General features: G+C 44.3%; 1 protein-coding gene and 1 non-coding gene across 2 annotated transcripts in view; both read left to right on the top strand.

The window, feature by feature from the left end:
• Window positions 1-27,667, top strand: part of LOC138580943 (microfibril-associated glycoprotein 4-like) — a 149,990-nt gene that overhangs the window by 96,365 nt on the left and 25,958 nt on the right. Inside the window, exon 4 of the mRNA XM_069651881.1 lies at window positions 12,650-12,746. Coding sequence (XP_069507982.1) covers window positions 12,650-12,746 — 97 coding nt within the window. The remainder of the gene's footprint in view (window positions 1-12,649; window positions 12,747-27,667) is intronic.
• LOC138581563 (U5 spliceosomal RNA) lies at window positions 3,615-3,730 on the top strand. The gene has a single exon (XR_011304626.1). It is a non-coding gene; the product is annotated as a U5 spliceosomal RNA (small nuclear RNA).

The raw sequence follows: 27,667 nt of genomic DNA, 5'->3' as shown, positions 1-27,667 counted from the left end.
ATCCGAATCTGTGATTATGACCAGTTCGTGGAGTTGATGCTGGACAGCAGTGAGGATGGCCTGATGCACAGCCATCAATTCTGCCACCTGACTACTTCGGGGACCAATTTTGTATCCAGCGGAGGGTTCTGGGGACTCATTCACCCATGCTTTCCCTACGCCGGCCACCAGTTTTTCTCCCCGTTGTTGTCAACATGGTACGAGCATCCATCCACATAGACAGTGGGCATTCCCTCACACTTGTCCTCTTCAAAGACTTTGTGGGGGGAATTAAGGTATGCCTCCATGTTGTCCTTTATTTTTAGACTTTCGTCCTCGAGACAGTTTTCTCTGGCACAATCATGCAAGTCCGCCAGACCTTGCGCGAGGGGACTCTTCTTGTTTTGGCCATATCTGACCTCCACAGGAAAGCCTTGCATTGACAGAATCCAGGAAGTAATTCGGGAATTACTCACATTTCCGGCCCGGATTCTGTCACTTTGGAGATATTGCAGAGGCTGGTGTGGAGTCTCCACTATGATGTGTTCCCCCAGGATAAACGGGCGGTAATTCTTCAATGCCCACACCGTTGCCAGGAGTGCCTTCTCACAATCGTTGAATTTTTCCTCCACAGAGGATAAAGTTTTGCTCGCATAGGAGATTACTTTATTGACCTTGTCATGCTTTTGGTATAATACTGCCGTCAAGCACGTATTAGAGAACCCCGTCTCCAGGAAGAACTCCTTGTTTCTGACAGGGTAAGCTAGGCAAGGCGCTTGTGAGAGGCTTCTTTTGAGTTGTTTTACTGCCTCGGCTTGTTCCGGACCCCATTCCCACTTGACCCCCCCCTTCAGGAGATGAATCAGGGGTCTGGTGATCTCTGCGTAGCCCTCAATGAACTTTTTGCTGTAATTAGTCAGTCCAAGGAGGCTCCTTAGTTCCCGCAGAGTTGTGGGGTCTTTCAGTTTCTGAAGTGCTTCCACTTTCTTTTCCTGGGGACAGAGACCCTGAGGAGTAATCTCATGCCCCAAGAAATTAACACGGGTTCTACACCACTGTGCTTTCTGAAAGGAAAGTTTTGCTCCGGCGGCCATCAACTGGGTCAGAACATAACGGATCTCCGCTATGTGTTCCTCCACAGATGAACTTTTGATGAGGACATCATCTACATAAGCCAGGTTACCCCTCGCACCCAGGTCGGGCATGGCCTTATGTAGGAAAATATTGAACTCATTACCGGAGTTAAGGTATCCGAAGGGAGTCCGGGTCCATGTATACTGCTGGCCCCCGAAGGTAAAAGCCAGTTTGTATTGGTCCTCCCTACTGACCGGCACGGTCCAGTATCCATTGGTCAGGTCTATTGCAGTGAATACCTGTGACCCCTGGATCTGGGCCAGCCCTTGGTCAATGTAGGGCAGAGGCCATCGGGAAGTATGGACCCATTTGTTGAGCTCCCTGAGGTCGGCGCAGAGTCTCCACTGGCCGTTTGGCTTCAATATTCCCAGCACCGGATTATTGAAGGTGCTGTGGACTGGACGGATTATTCCCCGGGACTCAAGGTTCTTAATTATTTCAGTAAGGGACTCCATGGATGCGAGAGGCAAACGATATTGCTTCACAAACACTGGAGTCATGCCAGGGTCCGTGGGGATTGTTGTTGTGTGGATGTCGGTGCGGCCACAGTCATATGAGTCTACCGCAAAGAGATCTTGGAAATCCAAGAAAACTTGTTTCAACTTTTGCTTTTGTTCCAGAGTCACACAGGCATCAGCTAGGTTGACTCTCTCTTCCACCATCTGCCTGAAGCCTGGAAAGACTTCTGGTTTGGCTATCTCAGCGGCCTCCTCCAGCTGGGTGGAGAAGTCCCTGGTCAGAGTGCTGATTTGGACTGGAGGCTTCAGGTGGGAAAGGCAGCCCTCATGGACCTGGAAAATCACCTCATCCCTCCTGAAGTCACAAGCCACATCTTCCTTACCATAGGGGCAGGAAGTGTACACCAGGAAGTTCCCCCCATGCCGGGTAAAAATCCTGTCTGGTGTTGTATTGTCATCACTGTCACTGTCAAAGCAGTCCTTGGGGATTGGCCCTAACAGTTCATTACCTAAATCTATGGAAAAATGTCGGTCATCAACCGCCATTCCAATAATGGTGCCTGCGGCTAGAGTAATACTCTTTAAGTTATCCACCTCTATTGGAATGGTGTCATGTTCTATGTTGACTAATGGAGTTGGGTTTACCCCCAACCCTTGCTGTTGGAGAGAAGCGTTTAGATGTATGTAAGCATCAGGGTTTTTCAAATGTTGTCCTCTTTTAACTTTCACTTCCAGGGAGAATTGTCGGGTCCTTTCTGGGATGGTGACTTCCTCTTTAATCTGAATTTCAACTGCATAAGGTAGCAATTGAGCTGACCTAAATGCTTTTTCTGGATCATCAAAGCCCATGGGATTATCCGCTAATCGGGACCAAGCTTTGAAGTTTATTAGGTCCAAACTAATGGCAAAGCGATTGAGAATGTCACTGCCTAAGTAAAAGGCGGCAGGGACGTCTCGCACGACCCAACAATTGTGGACTATGCTCTTGTTGCCAATGGAGATTTTGAGCATACACCTGCTTGGCAGGAGATGTTTGGAATTAGGTGCTTCCAGGTCCATTTCCCATTTGTCTATCAGTTTGAAGGTGGGAATGGCTGGATCTTTTGGGAGTTGGCGAAACATGGCTTCGCTGATGAAGCTCTTACCATTGTTCACGCACACTCGAGCGAGAACAGAGTCCTTCCCATCATTTAACTGAACAGGGATGAACAACTGCTCTCCAATTTGCTGAATATCAGCCAGGCTCTGAGCTGATTGCACATCTTGCTGGACTATAGGAGTGGGAGTTTCTGATTGTGGATTAGTATAGAATCTCAGAGTGTTTCCTTCCAGCGTGGAGTACCACTTTAGACTGGAAGGAAGGTTGATTTTCAGAAATAGATAGGACCCTCCATCACCAGTCTGTTGTCCTACTGCTATTACTGTCACGTCTGGAATTTGGCTATTCTGGAAGTGAAATTCTACTTGGTCAGATTTTTGTTCAACCATGTGGCAGGTGCCGTTTAAACTAACATGGTTGACACTCTGTTTTAATTTTATTGGTCGGCTAGTCTGGGTCCAGAGGACCTTGTTTACGCAATCTATTAGGTGACAACCTTCTCAGGAGGTCATTCCATAGTAAACAAGGGGTGCCCTCTGGAGTCACTACTATGACCGGGTGTTTCACCTTGTGTCGCCCGATCTTAATGTCCAAGTCTGCCGTCCCCTCGACGGGAATTTCCTTCCCGTCAAAGTTCTGGAGTTGTCCAGGAAGTGAGGTGAGAGGAATTTGGTAATTCCCTCCCCTTCCTGCATTCAGTTCATCAAAGGCCCTTCTGGACAGAAGGGTAGCTTGAGATCCAGTGTCCACCAGTGCCAAAATTGTACCCTGCCCCTGTACTTGGACCGGGGCATAGTATCTTCCCTCCTTCTCCTCAAGGGGGCACAGATAATGCACATTTTTGGACAACTGGTGGGCTAACTTTCTGGTTTTGGACATTGCTAGAGAAGAAATTTGGGCAGAATTCTGTGGAGAGCCTTGGGAATCTGAAAGAAAAAGTTGGCATACTCTGGTTTCTCTTCAAACCGAATAAATCTTTCGCCTTTTACTAAAGATTTCCGTCGAGAGGAACATTAAAGAGTTTCACTCAATTTTTTGAAGCCCTGCCAAGTGCAGGGTTAAAAAAAAAAAAAAAAAAAGTTGGCAACTGGAGATCAGAGCCATTGTGGGTTCCCCTGGCTCTGGTTCCGGGCCGCCCCGCCCTTTTTGGAGGCAGTCACCAGGATGGGTTTGAACCAGGGGATTTTCTTGCTGTTGGTTCTGGGATGAGATGGTGGGCGGCGGTAGCTCAGTCTCCACATCTCCCCAGTCTGGATTTGCATCCCTAGGGACCCATTTTTCTTTGGGAGGAGTTCCCCCCTCTCTGAAGGAGAAGATCCTTTTCCCAGGATCTTCTGAGGATCCCTCTCCCACAAATTGGAAGATCTGTACCTCCTCCTCAAACTGAGTCTGTTTGGGTCTTTTGTTTCTCCTACCCCCCCTCTGCTCCTTAGGAGGCAGACTTTCAGGGGCAAGAGATTTTGTTTCCGGTTCCTGGGTTTCCAGGGGCTGTTTACAAGTGAGGAAGGAAGCTTCCTCCCAGGCTTTACACCCCCCTTCCCTTTGTGCCTCCTCCCTGGGAACCGGTGAGTTATCGGGGTGCTGCCCCCGTCATTGTTCTGGAGCACCAGGTCCAGAGTTGGGTGCGTTCTGCTTGCATTGGTGGGTGGCAAGTTAGGCAACCATTTTAGTGTGCACAACTGCGCGGTTTTCATAGATTCTGGCGCACATGTGGGCTTTTTCGGCCATCTTGGATTTCCTAAGCCCACAGCACCAAATGTTGTAGCATAATAGTCCAAACGTGGGTCAGAACACCCAACAAAAACGTCCTTTTTTATGGCGGTTTATATCTCATAGTACAGATCTTCAATATTGTGCCAACACGGGCATTGTCAGTATGCAAAACTGTGAGAAACCTAGCAAGATAATTTATCATTGCCTAAATGGGTTGAGCTCTGGGAGAGATGGGGTCTGCTGGGGGAAGTGAAAGTCTGTGACTGTGAGGGGTTTAGGCAGTAAAGCATAATGTAATTTGGAAAATTGGATGCACGAAAACATCAGTGTTAAGCCTGCAGGACACCGGTTCAAATCCCAGCAGGGCCAACCCAGCCCTTCATCCTGCCAGGGTTCTATAAATGGAGTACCATTGAATTGGGTAATAATGACACCAATTAAAGCACTTGATAGCAGAACAAACCCGGCATGAAGCACTATATAAACGCATCAAACTATTATATCCGAAGCCCGTTGCTGCAAAATACACACAAGCCTCCTTATATGCATGTGTATTGGCATCTATAGAAGTGACCTCACAGTAAAGGATGGTCGTGTCATCACAGTCTTTAATACTCCAGTCAATCATGAGGGGTGATATTACAATACATCTCAATAAGTAACCCAAGAGAGAAATGTATTTATTTTATTTATTTATTAGATATTTATAAGGCGTTTGTACAACACAACAGTGTTCCAAAGTGCCACAAGGCACAAGGGAGCAACTAAACAATGAAATGACAATGGGCCTCATTACGAGGCTGGCGGCCGCGGAATGAACGGTGCTGGTAAGGGACCAGCACCGTTCATTTCGGGCCGCCACATTACGAGTTTGCTCGTGGGTGGCGGTATGCACCTCTGGGCCAGACCAGATGTGCATACCGACCACCGCGAGAAGACCAGGATGCTAACAACGGACACGTCATTAATGGGTCCGTTTTAGCATCCTCCCCATTCCCATTGAGCCCTATGGGGGCGCGAATGGGAATGGGGATGTTCTGGGTCCCGGTCCTGAGAATAGGGAATTACTGGGCCTGCAAAAGTCAGAATGGCCGGTAATTCCCTTTTTTCAGGACCCAGACCCGGACCCCGCTAAGAACGGCATGGCTACCTCCAAACTCGTAATGAGGCCCAATGAGTAAATAGAACCGAACAGCGGTCCTACTAGGCCTTGTTACATACAAAGTGTGCAAGTGCTGTGAAAAGAAAAGGAAGAAAAAAGGATCAAAAAGGGTTTGTGGAGGGTATACGTGCTAATTAGGGTTCCCTGGGGGAAGAAGTGCCAGAGGTGCCAATTGGGGGGGCAACAGGCAAGTGCATGGGCGGCGACATCCCAGGCTGAGCGGGAGGTCTACCGCCCAACAGGTAAGTGCCAATCTCAGCGACAGAGGGGGTGGTTAGCAAGGGAGGTAGAGAGAGAAGGAGGAGGAGAAGAGAAAGGTCTTGAGTTGTTTGCAGAACTTGAGGTGATCCGGTTCAAGAATGAGAGAGAGGGGGAGACTGTTCCAGAGATGTGAGCCAGCCGAGGAGAGAGAACTGCTCCCAGCTCTCTGCTTGGAGAAGCGCTTGATCAGCAGAGAATTGGTGCCAGAGGATAGAAGGGATCTGGAAGGAGAATATTGAATGAGAGAGAGTTACAGGTAGCATGGTCCCAGGCCTCAGAAAGCCTTATGGATGATGCAAAGAGTCTTGAATTTGATCCTTGGGCAACCAGCAGCCAGTGGAGAGATTTTAGGGCTGGAGAGATACACTGCCTGGGCTTGATGCTAAGGATAAGTCTTGCAGCCCTATTCTCGATTAGTTGAAAAGGGCGGAGGGAAGAAAGAGGTAGGTTGAGAAAGAGGCTGTTGAAGTAATCCAGCCTGGAGAAGACCAGAGCTCTAGAGACATTAAGCTTCTGGGAGGAGTTGAGGAAAGGGAGAATGCCTCTAAGGAGGTGAAGTTGAAAGTAGGCCTTCTTGGTGAGATCCAAGATGTGAGGAATGAAGGAGAGAGAGGAGTCGAAGATGACCCGAAGGTTTCTGGCTTCAGTGGAAGTAGATGGAGAAGCAAAGCCTATAGAGCGTGGCCAGAGTGTAGGAGGGAATAGGTGTCTGGAGGTGCGCCAGGACTGGATAGCAGATAGGCAGTCCAAGACGATAGAGGTGGATGAAGAGGATGAGGAGGGGAGCTTGAGGAAGAGTTGTTTGTCATCTACGTAACACTGGAAGGTACGACATCCTTTCATCGCCTGCCTGTTCATCCCCAGGCTTTTTAACTTGCACATTCCATCAAAAATTAATAACCATGATCACATTCAATGGAATGTGCACGTTAAAAAGCCTGGGGATGAACAGGCAGGCGATGAAATTACATGGAACCCACCGGAAATGAGGAGAGAAGGCAGAGATAAGTTGAGCAAGCAATGCAAGGTGGATATTGAAGGCCAGGGTGAGAGGATAGAGCCCTGGGGAAAACCATATGCAGAGAGAGTGGTGGTGGAAGAGAAGGAGCCCAGTAGAACCTGGAAGGGGCGGTCAGTAAGGAAGGAGGTTAACCAATCTAATTCCCAGTCTGATATACCAAGAGCATCTTGGAGCCGCTTTATGATGATAGAGTGGTTGATTGTGTCAAAGGCGTAAATGAGGTCAAGGAGAATGAGGACAGCAGGAGAGTTAGAGTCAAGATTTGGGAGCAGTTCTTTAAGGGTGTTCAGGAGAGCAGTTTCTGTGCCTCTGGCTACTCGGAATCCAGTCCAGATTGATGGTTACCTAGACAACCTACGAGTTCAGTGTGTTGGGTCAATTGGAGGAAGACCAACTTCTGGAGGAGTTTCCCAAGGAACTACCATTTGCAACATGTGAATGGTAACTATGATTGATGTATATGGAAGAACACAACATTCCAGTGTTACTCACTTTGTGAGAGGTTTTGGATTGCAATTTTCATGAACCTTCACCACCGACTGTGATGGTTAAGAATAGTGGGAGTTGAAATCAAAAATATATCTGGAGAGCCACTGAATGAGTATCCATACATAGTGTAATAAAACGAGTCGTGTTTTTTTCACATAAACTGTAAACTGAATCATTCCCAATGTTGGTGATAAAGGAACAGTGGCATTAATCAATTGGTGGTGATCACATATTTTCTATTAATGAAAAACAAGGAATTTTAATGCAGTTTACAGTTTAGGTACCAATATACAAATCACATAATACGTTTACCCGATAATATATGAATTCTTATAGACACATGTTGAGGAAAACGAGTGTGATTTTAGCTTTATTTTCCCAATCATGAATAAAAGCCTAGTAGAACCAACATGAAAATATGCCCCTAAATCATTCCCTGTGGGTTTTACACTCATTCAGTCAAGAAACACAGTTATAGAACATGGATGATACAATCACCAGCATGGTACTGTGCAATATATCTCCAAAAGCAGGTGACCACATTGTGCATCAGTATGTAGCTTGTCTCTCATTTCTAATCATGCAATATTCACACTCCTTATAGGACTTTGTTGCCATGGCAGATAATAGTGTGCCTTGCTGACAATTGCCCACCATCCCCCTCCCCTGTTAGCTCCCGGCGACCTTTTTCTCTGCCTCCCTCACTGTCTTCTTCTCCCAATGAGAGTAATAATCTGTGATCAGATTGATAGTGCAGAAATAGGCCTGTGTTGTTTCTTTTTGGTCAGTTGAGGGGTGGAGGCGAAGGATAATAAGCTTCTGGGAAATCAGTCACAGGAAAACTGACGTGAGGATCAGAAGAAGAAAGATGTTTCTAGGTCTGAAAGTTTAAGTGAAGGGCTACATTCTTCAATCAAATAATTGTGCCACCTGTGGACATTTTAGTTTGTGATTGAATTCACTGACGCAGAATGTTTGGAGGGCGCTGGTAAGATCTTTTTCCGCTGAAGATTTCTGTGCGGGCTAATATTATGTTAGTCTCTTCTCAATGCCACAGCTGAAGTTGTAACAGCCGTATTTTGACCCAAGTGGAGAAACAAATTACTCTTGAATGATTAAATGATAAATTAAGTAAAAAAAAGGACATTTATTTTTGGTGACAGGGGTACCTTTTGGTACACAAATTCAAGGATTTCTTTTTCACCGTGTTGCTCAGTTTGGAAAAGTTCCAAGGTTGAGAGTCATAAGTGCCCTCTTTGGCAAACCACTAGTATCCCGGTCCTCCAGGCACAACATTTCCGGGGCTGGGAATTATTCAACCAGTAATATCAGACAACTAAACCAATTACCTGGTCTCTATCCAGCCTTGAAAGGCTCTTGCAACCCTTTGCCTGTACGAAGAACTTACATTCGTAGGTGGTTAATGAGCGGGCCAACGGAAGGGCGTAGAGGGGGAATCGTTTTAGGGAGAAGGTGGATCTTTGTGATAACCATGATCATCTTCCCAGCAATGACATCATGGGTCCCGTCTGTCAGAAAGGCTGCATGCTCTTGAAGCTGTGACTGACATGTCTGCTCACTTGTATGGCCGACTGTGTAGATGGACATTTCCATTACTGAAGATGGGCACGGTGTTGGTACTGTGTCTAAAGTTCAACCGATCCTTCATATCCAGGGCTGGTGCCCCGATTACTGTCCGTTTCCATTTTCCAAAGATATGGACTGTAGACATGGAAGAACCTATCAACACTATTAACACTTAAATAATTACAGTAACATCGGCAGCAAGGACTTTCAAGATTTAGTCAGGACAGGCAACACACATTTCTCTTCCCCCGCACTAGACTGATATGCTTTAGCGATTGGAAGATAAGGCCAACAGCTAACAAAATCCCCCCCCCCTGCCTTTGATGGATTTAATGTTACACAATCTTCAAGCATGCATCATGTCTTAAAGAAAAGCAATAAGCAACACTCCTGATAGACCCCTGGATCTTATATACTCCAACTGTGACATGAGAGCAGTCATTATCCTAATTAAGTAAAATTAATGATGCTCTTCGAGGACGAGTGATCGCCAATAAATGCAATCGGAAGATCTTGTTAAAACCTTGGATACAATGTTTCCTCTCCTTTGGCTTGCCTTAGTCACTGCTATTATGTTATCACAGCTACGCCATGGCAATTACCCAAAGTTTGACCCCCGTGGGTGCAGAATTCACGCCAGTAGATGAGTCGGACATGATGCCCTCACTTTGTGGGCCCTTCACTGCTTCCCTGTGAGAAAAGGGGGTAATCTAGATAGTTGTGTGTATTTACACAAGTCCCACAATTACTCAAGGCTCACATTTCTGTTATCTCAGTTCACCAACTATGCTCCCCGCCCGTGCACCTTCCAGTTTGATGCCTGTAATTCCTTGATGGTCACCCACTATCACGAGGCATGTAAATGGTGGCAGACCCCTCTTAGCAATTGTCCGGGAACTTTGCAAATCCCAGCCCTGCTCAGACTTGACCCATTGAGTATCATCCAAAGAGATGACCAAATACAGCTTTCCCAACAGTAGGTTCTCTATGCAGAGGTCATTGTTGGAGTTCAGAAACATGAGTGCCCTTAGGCTGGCTTGAGACAGATTGCAAAGCCAGAGCTCTCCAGTGTCCCCTTGCCAGACGTGAGAACATCATCCAAGTCAGGTAATAATGTCCCCATACATAATGTCCCCATACATAAAGTCGCCGGGAAAATCCATTGGCCACATTAAATATGGTGATATAATGCCTGGGGACGGGTTGCAGGCAGAGACGTCTTTATGGGAGGGCAAAAGGGGCACTTGCCCTGGGCCCCCACCCTGGCGGGGGCCCCAAGAAGGAGCCCTCTTAAAAAAAAGTCAGTTTCCCTAAGTCAACAAAATGAAGTGTCACACATCAGGATTTTCTATGGTGTGCTGCTAAGACTAAACCTATTTTCTGTCTGTTGTTGACAAGTACATGTTGTTCTGATCTTTTCATCCTGTAATACTTTGTTCAATGTGGTATACATAGTTTGCGTGGCACAACACCTGTAGCATCTCACCTTTCTGTGGGGATTATATTTATCGTGTGCAATAGCCAAAGTTGAAATACATTTTGATACATTTGAGTGCCCCTATGGTTCAGAGGATAGCTCAGTGTGCTAAGCACTCATTGCTGAGATATGCATTCATATGCAAGATTACCAAATTGCAGCAAGTCCGACACAGCGTTTAGAATGTATGAAGTTGTTAAGCCTGCATGTATATGTACTTTGTTTTATAGCACTCGAGGTGTTATCATCACCAGTGTACCTGCACCAGATAGCGGTTGCTATAGAAACTAACATAGCATCCGTATGGTGAAGGTCTTGCAATTGGTTTGTTTAGATGGGGAGTTCTAAAACCTAGGCAGGCACCTCTAATGATGACAATAAAGCGTTAGAGAAATTCCAGACTGTGGAACCAAAGCGTTCATGCTCGCATCCTGGCTTTGCCAACAGATGATAAAGTGATCCTGGACAAATCTTATATTACTGACAGTACTGCACTGCCTTCTATGAAAAGGTTTACTTCTCACATACTGGTGGCATTGTTTGGCCAATTACCTGATCTTTCCTAACATCTAGGCCATTTGAGTGGAAGGAGTTCTAGACAGAAGAGAGCAGACAAGATATTGCAGGTTTCATACAAGCATATTTTAAGGTCTGCTTATGTGACAACAAAACGGTTTGCTTTTTTGTACAATTCAAAGGTTTTTCTGCACCTTTTTAAATACCATCACCCAAGCCTGTGTTTGGGGTGTATTTAAAGCTTTAAAAAACAAAAGAGAAACCTATCTGAAATCTTTTAAGATCACACGCGTAGTCTCGGGAGGATAGCACAGGGGTAACGTGCTTGCCTTGGAAGCAAGATGGCACTGAGCAACACAGGTTCGATCCCCGGGTCCCCGCTTAGAAACATCTGGGTATTAAGCTTGTTGTAAATAACCTATCATATCACATCCATTAGTATGCTGGTATTTATATACTTTCCTTGATGATGGAGACAATGAAGCTAGAATCATTTCCATTTAGCATGTTTCTTTAACGTTTTTTTTTTAAAAAAATGTTTATATTGGGTTATGTGATTTTAATATTTTCCAAGTCAGTTCTGTAAAATGGGATTATTTTAGTTCAGGGTAAAAACTAGAAAAGAAATTGGTAAAGAGCATAAATTGCAGAGTGGGAACGAATCCCATCTTCACCTCTTAATCAATGTGTGATCCTGGGTGCCTCATTTAATCTTATATTTTCTCACCTGTCAAAATTGCAAGTCCCTAAACCTTTCAAAATTGTCAGACCTTAAGAGTGATTTCGTTCGTAGGGTATGATCTTTAAAAAAGTCTCACTCATGGTTTCACTGGCTACATATAGTGTTGCTTCCTCTATAATGATAGTGAGCATTGATATATTACACACCACAGTCATCTGTTTCTTTGCTTTTGAATGGCAACACTGCTTGAAAACTATGTCCCACTTCTAATCTCAGTCTGTCGGAATACGGACACCTTCCTGGTATCGTCAAATCGTCATCCACTCTCTATGCTATGGTATGTGTAGTTTTATCATTGCTTCCCGTTGCTCACCTGCTTGAGCACTTTTGATGTCTCTGAGGCAGCTAATCCGAGTCGTTTGACTATTCTGGATTATGTGTACCTTTGTCATAAAATCTGTGTCCTGCAGTTATACTATGTCCAGTATACCGTCCACGTGGTTGCTATTGATGAAATGTTTGCTGTACTTATGCTTGAACATAAGTACCCTCGTTGTAGACTGCTAATGTTGCCCTTGAAATGCTACTTGTTTATCACTCTGATTACAACATGAATGAAGAGGGTAAGGTATATGAAAGGGAGTTTACCATGTTTATATTAATCTCTGCGAGGCAGCATATCAAGCTATGGGTTGTCATCATGACATGGGGTGGGGCGCACTAGATATTCTATATCCCTTAATTCCTTTGGTCTGTTGGAGGGGGGCCCCAGAGGTGTCCGTGCCTGGGCCCCCAAATTGCTTAAGATGGCCCTGGTTGCAGGGATGTCCCCTGCTCCCCTTGTAAAAACGAAATAATAATTCAGTGTGTTGAGGGGGTCTCCCCCGCATGTTCAATGTAATAATGTCTCTGCAAAAAACATTTTTGCGGCAACATTATTACATGGAATCATCCAGTCCTGTTTTTTTCTTGGATCACTGGGGCGTTTAGCTTCCCTGGGAGCTCTCTGTGTAAAGATTCATCCCTTCCAGGTCAGGTATTGACTTGTCTCTTGCACATGCTACTTTCCAGGTCTTCCAGAGGAGGTTTGACGGTTCAGTGAATTTCTACAGAGGCTGGGCCGACTACGTGCACGGCTTTGGACACGCGGACGGAGAGTACTGGCTGGGTAAGCACAGAGGCAGCAGAGTGCATTTACTGGCAAAGAGTGGCAGCCATTAGTTCAGTTACACCCCCTGTTTCCTCCCCTGTCAAACCCCTTGGGGACGCCAACCATACCCAACTGAGAAGCATCACCAGGGCAAAACAAGTCCTTCATCTTTTGGCATCTTTCAGGGATGCCTGTGTTTGCTTGACAGAGTCACATTTAAAGCCACACTTGGGTTTGATTGTGGTGTTGACCTTACCTTTCTTGGACATAACCCAAGCGGAAAAGTCAAGTGTCCCTCGAGGCAATGTGCATAACCCGATGGCCCTTCATACGGGTTCAGAGGGGTCATTTATGCTATCTCATGTTGTTAATTCACACACATGTACAGTACTGCTGGTGGCTGCATCATTCGGTGCCTTGCCCTCACCTGCATATTGATTGGATGCACCTCTCAGTGCACTTCGAAATGTAAGTGTAAGTAATGCACAAGTATTTGACATGTGCACGTGTCATTTGCACTTTGACTCCCTTTCATGACTCTGGCGGGCTTTACTCAGGTGTAAATCACAAATGTACGGTGGGTGCAAGCCATTTTGGGAGAAAGTATTCCTCTTCTGATTGGGCCAGCCTGAGAGTTTCTTCCGGTCTTGTTTCTAGTGGGTGGGTCCTCAATGTCATTTAATTCAGATAGCGCTCCATACGCCCCCATTGGGCATCAGGGAGCCAAGTAACTGTCACAGAGGTGCTCGTGGCTGATATCGAGATTACAAGGGGTAAATAAAGCAGGGGCATAAGGAGGATGGAGAAAGCAGAAATTGTGACGACGCCATTTTGTTTTCTTTTCTTTGGGAACGGTAGGCAGCTTGTTGGTCGATGATGATAGTTTACAGGAAGGAGCATTATATGAAAGTGTGTCTCTGGAGGAGATGGTATCTGATGACTCCTTTTTCTGAGCTTCCTCCGCATCTTGAGCCTGTTCTCTTCTTCCGCTTCTACTGTCCTGATTTCGCCCTGCCCATTCTGCTGGAGCTGCTCTGTTTCTTGTGTCACTTCCGCTCGGTGCGCCAAGCAAACTGTGGTAACGAGGACAACACACTGGAGGGATAAGCAATACCTTTATTGCAACCAACCTGAGCCCAGCAGCACTCAGCCATCACATCCCCTAACTGCTCACCAGTGGAACTTAGAACCCTCTTAGAAGTAAACAAGAGTGTACAGCAGCAATGGAATTGAAGTATATACTGGAGTCGTAGAAAATACTTTATTTTCAAGTAAGTAATAAACTTGGCACCCCGCACTGCGACTGCATACATCCACTCCTCAAGCCTCTCTCAACGGTCACTCCGAATCCCCCAACAATCCAAATAACATTCCACACAAACATTCTATGCAGATGCAGTCAGGGAGCCCCATGAACATTAACAATGGGAATATGAATACAACATCATCCCCCTCCTTTAAATATTGAAAAGCAAACAAGTTACCTTTATAATTATACATGCCAGCGATAACTAACTAAATACACAGTCTGGAGACCAAATGAAATTACTATAATATTAGTCAGCAGGAAACAACAAAAAATTTAGAATTCAACTTTGCATAACATAATCTCTGGTCCAAAACGGTAATCGTCTTTCTCTTGTATTACGCACAAAACTATGTTCAGGAACATCATCACTTTGAGAGATATTTACTTCTCGAGCCTGTCTGACTATCCCCCCATTCACATCCTCCAACTCATAGTGAATGTGATCATCGCAAAACAAATCTGTCGCTCTTCTCTCACTTCCAAATTTCCCAACTCTTCCATGCTTCCCTTTCCACATCCATTTACTGACCCTATCCAAATTCCACGCAGCTCCACCAGCAACTCTAACAGCTCTTCTGAACACTTGTACCACCTCAACCGCACTGCTGTATTTAGGGTCACCCTTTCTCACGTTTCTACCAAACATAATTCGCACAAAATCTCCTGGTACGATTTTCAGCTTGGGCTCTCCTGTGGGGAAACTACTCTTAACCCGATGTCTGACCAAACTATGATTTCCACTATGTAAAGCTTTCCTGTGATTAACCCATTCTGGATTAAGCAAAGTATTAGGAGCTCTTCCCCTCATTAATTCAAATAGAGAGACATCCATTCCCCTCTTAACAGACATCCTACTACTCCATATCCTCTCCTTGAGAACCTCATCCACTGACAAATTATTACTCAAAGCCAACTCTACCGCCTCCACAATAACATGGTTATACCTCTCCACTAATACGTTGGTTTGTGGATGATATAAAGCTGAAAACCTCCATTCAATTCCCGATATCTTTGCAAAATCTCTCACTTCTCTACTTTTAAATTGAATTCCATTGTCACTAATGACTATTTTGGGAAATCCTTCCCTCCTGCAAATTTGAACAAAAAATTTTATTATCTCTTGACTATCAATTTTACTCACCACCTTGACTTCAGGCCACCTGAGTAGTAATCAACCAAAACTATCAAGAACTTCTTCTCACCAATCAACTTTGGATATGGCCCAACAATATCAATCCCTACCATTTCCCATGGTGCTTCACCCTTACAAATGCTAATAGGTTTAGACTTGACAACTCTACAACTCTTGTCACTGTTCTGACATGACCAGCAATTTCTAACCGCTCTCTCTATCATCAGATCCATACCTGGTCACCAGTATTTCAATCTCACATTGTTCTTTGTGCCCGTAATGCCAGGATGACCCTGGTGTGCTTTTTCAATAAGTTCATCATATAACTTACGTGGGGGAACTCGTTTTTCCCCCTTCACTAGAAATCCATCCTTCATTGACAATTCATCTCTCACCTCCCAGAATCTCAAACATGCTTCGCTAACTGCCTTCTTTTCAGGCCATCCAGATTTCATGTATTCATTGATTTGCAACAGTTCAATATCTTTGCTCAAGTCCTCAATCCAGGTATCCCTGGACGTGACCTCAAACACCACAGCCACCATCTCATCATCCATCTCCACCATTGTCTGCCCACTTCCCAATGGTAATCTTGATAGAAAATCAGCAACAACATTCCTTTTTCCAGGCACGTACTTCACTACAAAGTTGTAATCTTGCAGTTTAAGACTAAGTCTTGCCAATCTCGGCGAGGCCTTGCACATTTCTTTGACCGTAAGGACTTCAATCAATGGCTTATGGTCCGTCTGAATCACACATTTTGTTCCCCACAAATATTTCCTGAAATAATTCACCGCCCAAGAACAAGCCAGTAATTCCTTTTCAATTACTGAATATCTACTCTCTGCATCTGAAATGGCTCTTGAGGCATGACTGATTATTCTCTCATTGGCATCTTCATCTAACTGCGATAAAACTGCTCCCAAACCATTCCCGCTGGCATCCACTGTGATCTTACTCATCCTACCAAACTCAAACCCTCCTAACTTCAAAGAATTACATATTTCTTTTTTTATGCAACCTACCGCTTTATCGCAATCATCATTCCACACAAACTTAGCATCTTTTTTCAACAATTTTCTCAGCGGCTCTGTGATACTCGCAAAGTTTTTAACAAACCTATTATAATACTTGCATAACCCCAGGAATTATCTCAAGTCATCTTTGTTCTTTGGATTAGGAGACTCCTTAATTGCTTCAATACCATCCCTTTTTGGTTTGTACCCCTTGCCATTTACAGTATGTCCTAAATATTCTACTTCATCAACTCCAATTTTACACTTGCTTTGCTCAATTTTCAAACCAACATCTTCTAATCTTCTCAACACATCTTTCAACCTGTTATCATGTTCTTCCATTCCTTTTCCAAACACAATAATATCATCTTGATACACAAAGATCTCACTGAAACCCTTAAGAACATGCATCATAACCCTTTGGAATATGGCTGCCGCGGATGCTAAACCAAACGGCATGCGTTTATACCTATACAGACCATGTGGCGTAATAAAAGCTGTAATGTCTCTGCAATCCTCAGTAAGTGAAATTTGATGATAGGCTTTTGAGAAATTTAACGTAGAAAACACAAGCATTTCCAATACAATTCAACATTTCAGAAATAATGGGAAGAGGGAAAATATCAGTTATCATGTTCTTGTTGACATCCCTCAAATCCACGCAAATCCTGAGTTTGCCATTTTTCTTCAGTGCCACAACAATGGGGCTCACCCATTCGGAAGACTCCATTTTTTCTATAACACCTTCAGATTCCAACAATGTCAACTCCTGCTCAACTTTGTCAGCAATGGCAAATGGAACCGGTCTAGACTTTGTGTGTCTAACAGGTACAGCTCCTTTCTTGAGGCAAATTCTGTGCGCAAAATCCTTTAATAAGCCCAACTTTGACTTAACTTTATTTTTCTCCGCTGACACTTCCTTTCTTCGTTGTTGACTACTATTTACCAGCAGAATCTGTTGTTTCGTACATGGATCTAACCTGATTCTCAAACCAGCTTGGTCTCTCCATCCTATGATGTTCACACCTTTTTCTGCCACATAAACTTTAACCTGGGCTCATCTGTCTTTAAATTGAATGATACAAGAAAACCACCCAATCATTTTGATCTTAGATCCTTCAAATCCACCCGCATTTCTAATGTCTGGTGAAATCAACTCGCCTTTGAGACCACGTGTTATAAGGTTCTGCCATGTTTTCTTAGTAATAATTGTCCATGGTGAACAACTATCCACCTTCACTCTAAGCTTCCAATTATCTAGAACCACCTCGCAACTCAGGCACTTAAATTCTCCTTCCGGAAGTTCATGTATGAAGAACACCCTTTCTTCCTCTGACTCTTCCTCTTCATCCATGATGACAGAAACCTTCTTCTTCTTTCTACAAACAACTGCAAAATGACCTTTTATGCCACAATTTCCACATTTCTGTCCCAGTGCCGGACACTGTTTTGCATTCGCATAATGACCAATTCTGCCACAGTTATAACATCTGCTACCATCTCTTGGTTGGGCATTCTGAAATCTTTGATCATACTGTGTACGAGGTTCATTCTTTGGCCAATTTCTTCCTTGACCTTTATTTGAACTTCCTCTGTACTCTGGATTTTTTTCTTTATTGTTCTTTCCTGGAGTGGCTTCAGTCTTGTCTTTGGATCGCAGTGCATTAACCTGGCCTTGTTCTTCTTGTTCCTGTACTACCTTGGTAGTGTGGCGTTGCATGCTCTGTACAGCTTCTTCTTTCTTGTCTTTCATCTCCTTGGAGCATAATTGACTATGCTCCACCCGCTTAGCAATGGCTATAGTCTCCGGTAGTGATGGATTGCCAACCATCCACAGTCTGTCTTGAACTATATTATCTTTTGAGTGAATAATTATCTGATCTCGTATTAATTCATCAAGGGTGATGCCATTGCCGAATTGACAGGTCCGCGATAAGACCCTCAATGCTGAAACATATTCCTCAATACTCTCGTTTTCTTTTTGCACTCTGGTGTAAAATGTATATCTATTTATAGCCACATTATGGCCCTGTCATGTTCGTCAGCATCTCCAGCTTCATCTCTCGTCAATTCTGGAAGTTCTCTATACTTCTTCTGACCCTCTAATCCAAGGGCATGCAACAAAAGAAGCTTCTTCTTGCGAGATGTGAGTTCTTCATGTTCCACAGCTTGAACATAGTTTAACCAAAACTCCTTCCACTCTGACCAGACAACTACTGGTTGTCCTGGAGTCGGCAAAAAACTTGCTGGAGGCTAAATACTTATGCCCTGCATTCTAGTAATCCAAAAGGCCTTTCCACAGTTGTGCAAGTGTGGAGGTGTGGAGTTACTAAGACACTCTCTTGAAAATCTTTGATAATCTTTATGTGGGCATCCCTTTTTCAATCTTCATATAGGGAGAATAGGAAAGAAAAAAAATATATATTTTTTTTAAGTACTCGGACGAGGATGAAGGTGCCTAATCCTCATCCTCCCCAGACTTCCTGGTCCACAAAGTGCGCAATCACGTGAGCGCTGGAGGGTCCTTTACTCTTATGAAGCGCAATGCTGATCCTGGCCCTGAAAATGCTCACGATCACGTGAGCGCGAGCCAACAAAAGGTCCTTTAATCTAATACACGCGATGCTGCGTGCGTATGACTGGAAGCGATCGCACTTTCGATCAAAACTTCCCTTATTTACCCGGGAACACTTGCCTTTGACAAATGGCTTTGAATGCTTATGGGATGCCCTCCTTCTCTCAGCACAAACGAACGCGGATGCGGTCCGTTCGGAGCTCCAGCTCTCTTTTCAACGTGGGTTCTCCACTCCTCAAGCCTCTCTCAACGGTCACTCCGAATCCCCCAACAATCCAAATAACATTCCACACAAACATTCTATGCAGACACAGTCAGGGAGCCCCATGAACATTAACAATTGGAATATGTATACAACAGGAATCTTACACTGTAAGATTCCAGCAAGGTAAACAAACACACACAAACTTCTCTTCCCACTCTTGACGCATTTGCTGATTTCGGCACTGGTGGATCACTCGTTGCTCTTCTCTCTCCTGTCTTCTTATATCTGGTGTCGGTCTGTAGGAAACAACTCGTTGCAGACTCAGCTTGCTTGGTTTATCTTTTAGATATTTATTTATACGAGAGCCCCCAGGTGGGTGCACTCTTTCTGATCATCTCAGCTCTCCGATCTCCCCATTCTGGAACCCTCATCATTCCAGAACTATACTAACACACGCACTACATTATATTGCATCATAGCCAAGATACTATCAAACATAACAAGCTCTTTCCCAGTGCTCTTCTTATCTCTCTAATGGCGTATATTAAATGGGCTGGGAAATAGTCTTGTTGTCTACCTCTGAGTATTGGAGTTCTGCAAGGTTCGGTCCCCAGCCCCCTACTTATTTTTCTCTCTCTCCCCTCTGTTTTTCAATCTTTGGTTTCTTTTCCTGCCTCCCTTCACTATTCTCTTTTTTCTTTACTGTTTGTTGGCACCAAAGGTCTTGATGCTTTCTGACTCTTTTCATCTTAATCTTTCAAGTGCGTAGATTCTCTTTTTTCTTACCCTTTCTCCTGATCACTGCTTTTTCCCTTCTTCTGTTTCTTTTTCTCTAGATTCTTCTATTGTTTCTGGATCTGTGTGTTATTTAGTTGTTGTCTTGGACCCATTTCTTTCTTTCTCTGCTCAAATTTCTAGTCTGATTCGCCCGCTCCCAGCTGCACAAGATCTGGTAGATTTGGCTTTGATTACATTCTCTGCGGCTAAAACTTTTATTCTAACCTTACTATTGTTAGCATCTTAATTATTGTTCTTAAATTATCGTTGGTCTACCCTCCTGTGCCTTTGCTCCGCCTTAATAAGCCTTTACCGGTAATGTTCACTTCCTCTTTTTGCTTCGTGTTTGTGTTCTCATATTTCTCCATCTCTGGTCTCACTTCATGGGCTCTCTTTCCTGTCGTCCCCTGGATAATTTCTGGTGTATTATTTTTAAATGCATCCATGTTCTTGCTTCTTCTATCTTTCCTCTTTCTTTTTAAAAAAATGTCTTTATTGTTTTCTTTTAACAACAACAAACACATATTATTGGCACGTTGTATGGATTTTGCCCTTCCGCTGTCATTTCATAATTTTCACCAACAACCTTGTTAGTTCGGTCCGGACCTCCCGTTGGGTTGAACACCAGGTCTAGTACGCATATTGTTCTATTCTTGGGCTTCGTGCTCAGTCTTTCTGTTTTATCTATAGATCCTCTGTTTCCGTGGGATCTTCGCAGTTTCCCTCCTCTCCGTGGCCAAACAGGTCTTGTATTAGCGTATTCCATGCAGTTAACTTGTGCGCAGTTTCTCCTTCCCCTCTTGTCACTGCTCTCATCCACACCACAGTCTCTGCCTGTGTCCACTTCTGAAGGTCTGACCACCATGCTTCTATGCGCGGGCCCTCCCTTGACTTCCATGTCATTGCTAACCTTCTCTTGGCCAGTATACATATTAAATCTTTCATCTTCGCTAGATGCGATTCGTGTTTACTCCCTCTCAAAAAGAGGCCCAGTAGGTACTTTTCCGGGTGCTGCGCCTGGATTTGGAGTCTGCTTCTTGCTATCTTAAGTCTGATCCCGTCCCAGAAATCCTGTATCACTGGGCAGGACCAGAACATGTATACCATGTCCACTTCTTCCGATGAACAGCGGGGGCACCCGTTCTGGCTTCCAATCTGGACTTTATTCATCTTTTTAGGTGTGAGATATGCTCTATGCGTTACATATAGCTGTGCCTGCCTAAATCTTGCATTTCTGGATACTTTTTTTGGGTATCATTGGGCCCTGGTCCATTCTTGGTCGCTGAGGGGTCTCCCTAACTCCTCCTCCCAATGCTGCCTCGTGTGTTGCTCCTGTGGGTTTTTAACTTTCAATAACTGTTCATATAGCCTGGAGGTTGTGTGCGTTCCCTCTGCATTGTCGTACCATACATCTAATGTTGTCTCTTCCTCCTGGTCTTCCCAATCTGGCCATCTTTTCGTAATGTTTCTTATCATGCCGGTATTTAGGATGAATTGACCCACAGGTATTTCATGTTCGTCTACCATTTCATGGAAGTCCGCCCACCTTTAATCTCTTCTCAGGTCTCCAATTTGTGCTACACCTTTAGCCTCCCAAAGTACTCGATATGTTGCTAATGTGTTTGTGTCCCCTCCCAGGAGACCCGCTAGAGGAATTTGTACAGACTGCGGATCTTTTATCCCCTGGAGTTTCCACGCTCTTTTCCATAAGTCCACTGCAATGTTGAGCATGTTCGGCAGGGTTCCAAGCAGGGGTCTGTCAAGCCATAGTATTTCCCTTAAATAATATTGTTTCAGTGCTGGCTGGAAGATGCGTGCGTCTATTGTTTTGTCTTCCCCCAGGCATTTTACTGCAAATTGCAGCTTTCCTGCTAAATAGTACCTCTTGAAGTCTGGTAGTCTATTGCCCCCTTCTTCGTAGTCCTTCTGCAAGGTCCTCATTGTGATCCTATTTCTCCCTCCCCCCCATAGGAATGAATGTGTTTTCGTGTTTAGTTTGGTAAAAAAGGCCCTGCGTATGCTGTATGGGATGTTCGTGAGGTAGTATAATAGGCGGGGCAGTACCACCATTATCAGGAGGGCTGCTCTTACCATCATTCCCAGTGGGAGTGTCCCCCAGATGGTCATCGACTGCCATGTTTTTTCGAAGGGGACCAGTTGTTGGATGTATGGGTATCGGCGGTGTCATGATGTATCCCTATACCCAAATATTTGAAGGTGCGGGGTGCCCATGTCAGGCCCAGGTTCGGTAAACATTTTCTAGACGTGCCAAGGGGAAGAGAAGGGACTTCTCTTTGTTAATTGCTATGCCCGAAAGCCTGGTGTATGCCCCGATCGCTTCTAGGAGGCAGGGTAGGTTTGTGGTTGGGTTGCTTACGAATAGGAGCATATCATCTGCGTATAGCGAAATTTGGTGGAGTACCCCATCTATGTCTAGTCCGGTGTCTCTATATTCTGCTCTAAGGAATACCGCAAATGGCTCTAAGGCCAGGATATATAACATTGGCGATACTGGGCACCCCTGTTGGTTCCTCTATGTATTATCCACTGTTTGGAAGTGAATTGCCCAGTTTTCACCCTTGCTCTGGGTTCCTTATATAGTAATCTGATCCATCGGAGGTACCCCTCCCCAATACCAAAATGGGAAAGTACACTCACCAGCCATTCCCAGCGCACAGAGTCGAAAGCTTTGACAGTGTCCAGGGACACTATCACGCTCTTGTCTTGTATTCAATTTGTCTCATCTATCACGTGGTGTAATCTGCGGAGGTTCCAAGACGTATTCCTTCCTGGAACGTAGCCCGTTTGGTCCGGGTGAATCAGCGTGGGTATTACCCGTTTTAAGCGGTTGGCTAGGACTGCCGTTAGTATTTTAGCGTCTTGATTGATACGGGATATCGGCCTATAAGAGGCGCATTTCCTAGGGGATTTCCCTGGTTTAAGGATTGGGACGATTATTGATTCCAACAGGCTTGCCGGGAGACGCATGCTCTCATATGCGTCTTGGAATGTCTCTATTAGTTTCGGGGCAATGGCACTCTTTTATGTCTTATAGAACTCTCCCGGGAGCCCATCCGGGCCCAGGGTTTTGCCGGTGGGAAGTTCTGTGATCACGCTCTCTATTTCTTCCACCGTGAGGGGATCTCTTATCCCCCCTCTGCATACATTCTCTGTTTCTCCTTCGCTCTTCTGGCTCCAAAAACTTGGAATGTTATGTTATGTTAAAGGTACTTATATAGCGCACCGTCACCAACAGAATTGGTCCCAGGTGCTCTTTGCTTTACCTTTTATCGGTCCTTTCAGCTACATCTCTTCGATGTTTTTGTGTTTCTCTTAAAGCCCACGGCTTGGCCTTCTCTTAAACAGAATTTGCAACCACATGTCATCCATTTTGCAAATCAGCATATTTTTGTACTTGCTTATTAAATTATGAACTATGCTTTGGGGAAAGTGCTTTATTAAAACAGATTAAAAAAACAAATAAATAAATAAAATAAACAAGTGCCTTAAAATGAATCTGAGGGGTCACCAGAAGCCCGGTGATATGTGTGCTCTGCAGCTCCGTTGTAATGAAAATTCCCTGCGGAGTTCTGGAATACCCATAACTTTGCATGAGGTCACATGAGGCCAAGACATGCTGAACATCAGTGGCTGATGTGGGAAGCCAGGGAAGCACTGAAGTCCCTTGATGAATGAATGAGAAGAAGGATAGTGAACTCTTTAGTATTTTTAACAGTGACAAATAGGACTGCAGCACCCTGATTATCTGAGGGTTAAGGGTAGGGGGTGTGTCAGTCAGAAAGCCAAAATTACATATATTATGAACTGGTTTCGGGGATAGCCCTAATGCTGGGTTGGTGCCGTTGATGGTAATCCCAGTTGTGGAGGACTGAGCTGAAGACGCAACAACCCTTGCCCCTGTCTGATTCAATCAGTCCCTCCGTCCAACCTGACGAGTATTTGTGTGGCAACCAACTGTGTTACACTAGAATAGGGATCTGTGGTCACGCAGCAGCTTTACCAACGACTTGAAATATAGATTAACCATGAAAGTGGGTGTGGGGAGGGGATTCGGGGAGGACACCTCACTCTATCCTGAGTTTGCAGGATTAGACTGGAACCAACACAACTGTCTGCACCCATTCAGGGTAGCAATGATTGGATCTGACTGAGACCTTTGCCCGAGAAACCCACAAGTTACAGGCGGTCTAGGCGGAAGATGTGGTAATTGCAGTGAAACAGAGCTGAAAGGTCTTGGAGGGTCAGTGCTTCGACACCGTCCCACCCTGTATCCTCCTGAAGTCATCAAACTCAGATGTCACTACTGATGCTGTGCGCATGCCTGGGAGGAAACTCACCTGATCTAAGTTCTTTGTCTCTGCTTGCTGTTTAACTTCATCCAGCACTTCCTCTCTCAAGACCTTTCTCAGTATGAGAAGACGGGAGATGGCTCTACAATTGGCAGTGTGTGTTGGATCAGAACAAAGTTCTGCAAGAGTGGGAGGACCACTGTTGTCTTCCATGCAGCTGGCACATAACCCCTAGCCAGTGAAGCATTCATTAGCGATGGAGGGTATAGAGTTGAGGGACATCAACTCTATTAAATAAATAAATAAATAAATAAATGAATAAATAAATCAAGGAAGTGTTGGCTGAGGTGATCCCACAAGGCGATCTGGATGGTTTGGCTTTCACTGTACATTTGGCAAGGTCTTCTGCTGTGAGCAGCCTAAGGCAGTTTAGTTGTCCGGGAATGCTTTCCCGATCTTAGGTAGGCAACTTAGTGTTGTGTCGGGGTCCATGCAAGGGACTAAAAGGGAAAGTTCTGAATTTATGAAAGCTGCTTTGGTGTGAGCAAGGTGGCCTAAGTTTTCAAATAATGTATCCGAGGTAATTGTCGTAGGAACAAATGATTTAGCTGTACGGAATTCCTCTAAGGTTCTAAAACATTTTTCTTAGAAGGAATGGATTCTGAGAAGAGTATTTTTTTAAAAATAGGCCATGTGCTACAGGCAGTGGTGTGATGTGCATCCTATCATGGGGAGTGTATTGTTTCTGCTTTACATTACAGTAAGTGTATTGTACTCATGCCATTTCCACACCAGATTCTCAAGATTGTAGGGTGATACCCAGGAAATGGCGGGATATGAAGAGTGCAAGGACAATGGGACCACCCAATTTCCACTCGAATACCCCTGAATGTCTTCATTAGGCAAGCGTGCGGCTAAAGAGGTCTCCCAAATAAAGTACCGAGGTGGGCTCTGCCATTTAACTCATAAGTGATCGCAGGCGATAGATACATCATCCAAAGAATTGCGGTTCAATGAAGGAGGCTTTGTGAGCAGTTGCCCGGAGGGTTCTGCTTTGGTTGGAGCCATTTAAGGCAGGACCTGTTGTTTGGGCCTACTCTGCCTTAAAAAAGGGGACAGATAGCAAGACCTTTGCTTTCTACATGGGACCTGAGGAAATGAAAGCAGCATGATAACAGCTGTTACTGTAACCCAACTCAATGAACGGTATTCATATTATTAACAAAGTATGGGACAAATGACCAGAGAAGCCGGCACCACCCTTGTCAACTATGAGGTGATGCTGTACAATCTCTATCTACACATATAAAGCACAACATCTGTTAGTTTGTTTGTAGTGCAATTCCACTCTGTTCCACCAATCTGCACCACATTTTGCATACTTACCTGTTAGGACCCTCCGGACATTACAGGCTACATGCCACAAAGTATTTTTTCTTTTTTTTTCTTTTCCCCTTTTTGTGTGTACATTAATTTCATTGACTCAATCTATTTACTGCTTTGGAATATCATGAATTTGTCGAATTGGATGAATTATGGATGTATTTTTGTAATAGCTTCTATATATATATTTTTGTATTTATTGATTTATGGTTTAAAACAAACCTTAATCAAAACAGTCAGACTTAACATTCCATTCTGCTCTCGTCCAATACCTCCAGTAGTTAACAATCAGAAAGACGTATTTCAGAAAGTGCAAGAGAGAAATGGTTGCAGATAAGTTCTGTCCTCTCAGCAAAAAAAAACAAACAAATCTCCCTCTCGTCCAGGGATCCATATACCTCCAAGGTTTTTGTGAAATGTTTAGTTCTTAAGCCCGTCAGTCCTTGATAAAACAGTGATGCATGCATAAGGGTTTCCGTAGTGTCTTCCTTCAGACAAAATCTACATCCCTTTGCGGCGGCTTTCCCATAGATGTTGAAAAGTTGGTTAGTGAGGTACAGATTAAATCTAATATGGAGGAAACGATCTCTATAGCATCCGTTCAAAACTTTAACTAGGTATTTTGGAAGGGCTTCACAGAGTTCAGATTCTTCCCTTAGGGAGTCCATCAACCAGTGTGAATTTCTCTCTTCCAATGTCTTGATCCAATCACAGCGCCATAGTTATTTTACCTTTTCCAGAAAATTACATAGTCCCTCTCCGTCTGCTTGCAAGTTTTTTTAAAGTTGTTCACAGCAAACCAACCATTGCACCATTAAGACCTCATTTGATCTCTCTTGCTTGACTTTCAAAATTTCATACGGGGCCTCCGGCGCGGGGAGCAAGGTTTTCTGGTAAAGTGATAAGGACTTCCATGCCACTCGCCCATTTAATGAGATCAGCCCTAACTCATATCTAATCAGGACTGTCGACACAATCCTGGGGAGCCTCGTAATTTTCCTCCAGAATTAGCTCTCCAAAAATGTCTAAAGTTCCCAAGGAGTAAGCACGAATACCGCAGCTCCAAATGTCACAGAACAAACTACCTTTAGGCTGTAAAAAGACAGGATAGTTTGAATAGAAAACTTTCCATAGGTTTTGTGGATCCTTTTCCCCTGAAAAATCAGGCTGTTCAGTCTGGCTTTGAGATGTGCTTGACGAGGCTGATCACAAATGCTGTTCTTGATCAGCGTTCCGAGGTAAGTGATCTCTTGTGTTTTTCCTAAAGTCTGTCTTCGATATTCCAATTGAAGGTAGATTTTTTGTTAAATCTTTATGGCCCCAACGTCATAATGCTGGTCTTAGATAAGTTCATGGAAATGCCATTTTGCTGCAAAATGTTATTTAATGCCATTAACAGTCTCTGAAGGCCATTTGGAGTTTTATCAACCAACACAATTTCATCCGCGTACAGGAGCCTTGATAGTTCCACACCACCGATCGACGGTGGAAAGGCCCTTGCTTTTCTTAACTCGTCACACATGTCTGCCAGAAAAAGGCCAAATAGGGTCGGGCCAAAGGGCACCCCTGTTTTAAACCCCTAAACGTAGGGATAGGTTTAGGCAAGGCTCCTTCAGCGTTCAACCGGACTTGGATGTAAGTGGACTCTTAGAGGGACTTATATTTATTTAGATTTTGTAAATGAACCACGTAGGACTAAGAAAGTGATGGTTGAAACAACAAAGTGTCTTTTGTTGGAATTTGTTTTTTTAGGCATTTAACATAAATTCATGTTATCGTGGGGGTCATGAAAATATGATTTTTTTGCTTTTTGTTCTATGCATTTTACAGATGTGTACCTTGAAGGAGGATATGGAATGTTGGAAATGTATTGGAACGCTGCTTCCGCGTTTAATGGAATTTGTTTTTGAGAAGTGAATTGTTACTATTAAAGATTGTTATACATTTTGATGACTGAACATCTGTATTAGGAGTAAGGATATTAACCTGCAGCGGTTATTTCTGCACAAAGCTCACACGACACTAAGGGCGGTTCCCTTGGTCCTCAGCTGGAACACTCATTATTAAGAGCAAAATGATGAAAGGCTAAATCAATCCTTCTGATCTACAATCTGGGATAGGTAGGTTACGCTTCTACCTTGCAGATGTCCTTTTACCCCCTGGGCTATATTACCCGGACATTTGCTGTAATAGGGGTTCCTGTATGTCTGGGGGGACTCCAAAGACCCAAGG

This window comes from Ambystoma mexicanum, chromosome 3p, assembly GCF_040938575.1.
Source record: "Ambystoma mexicanum isolate Mex_15411 chromosome 3p, UKY_AmexF1_1, whole genome shotgun sequence".
NCBI lineage: Eukaryota > Metazoa > Chordata > Amphibia > Caudata > Ambystomatidae > Ambystoma > Ambystoma mexicanum.
This window is presented reverse-complemented; position numbering and strand designations above follow the sequence as displayed.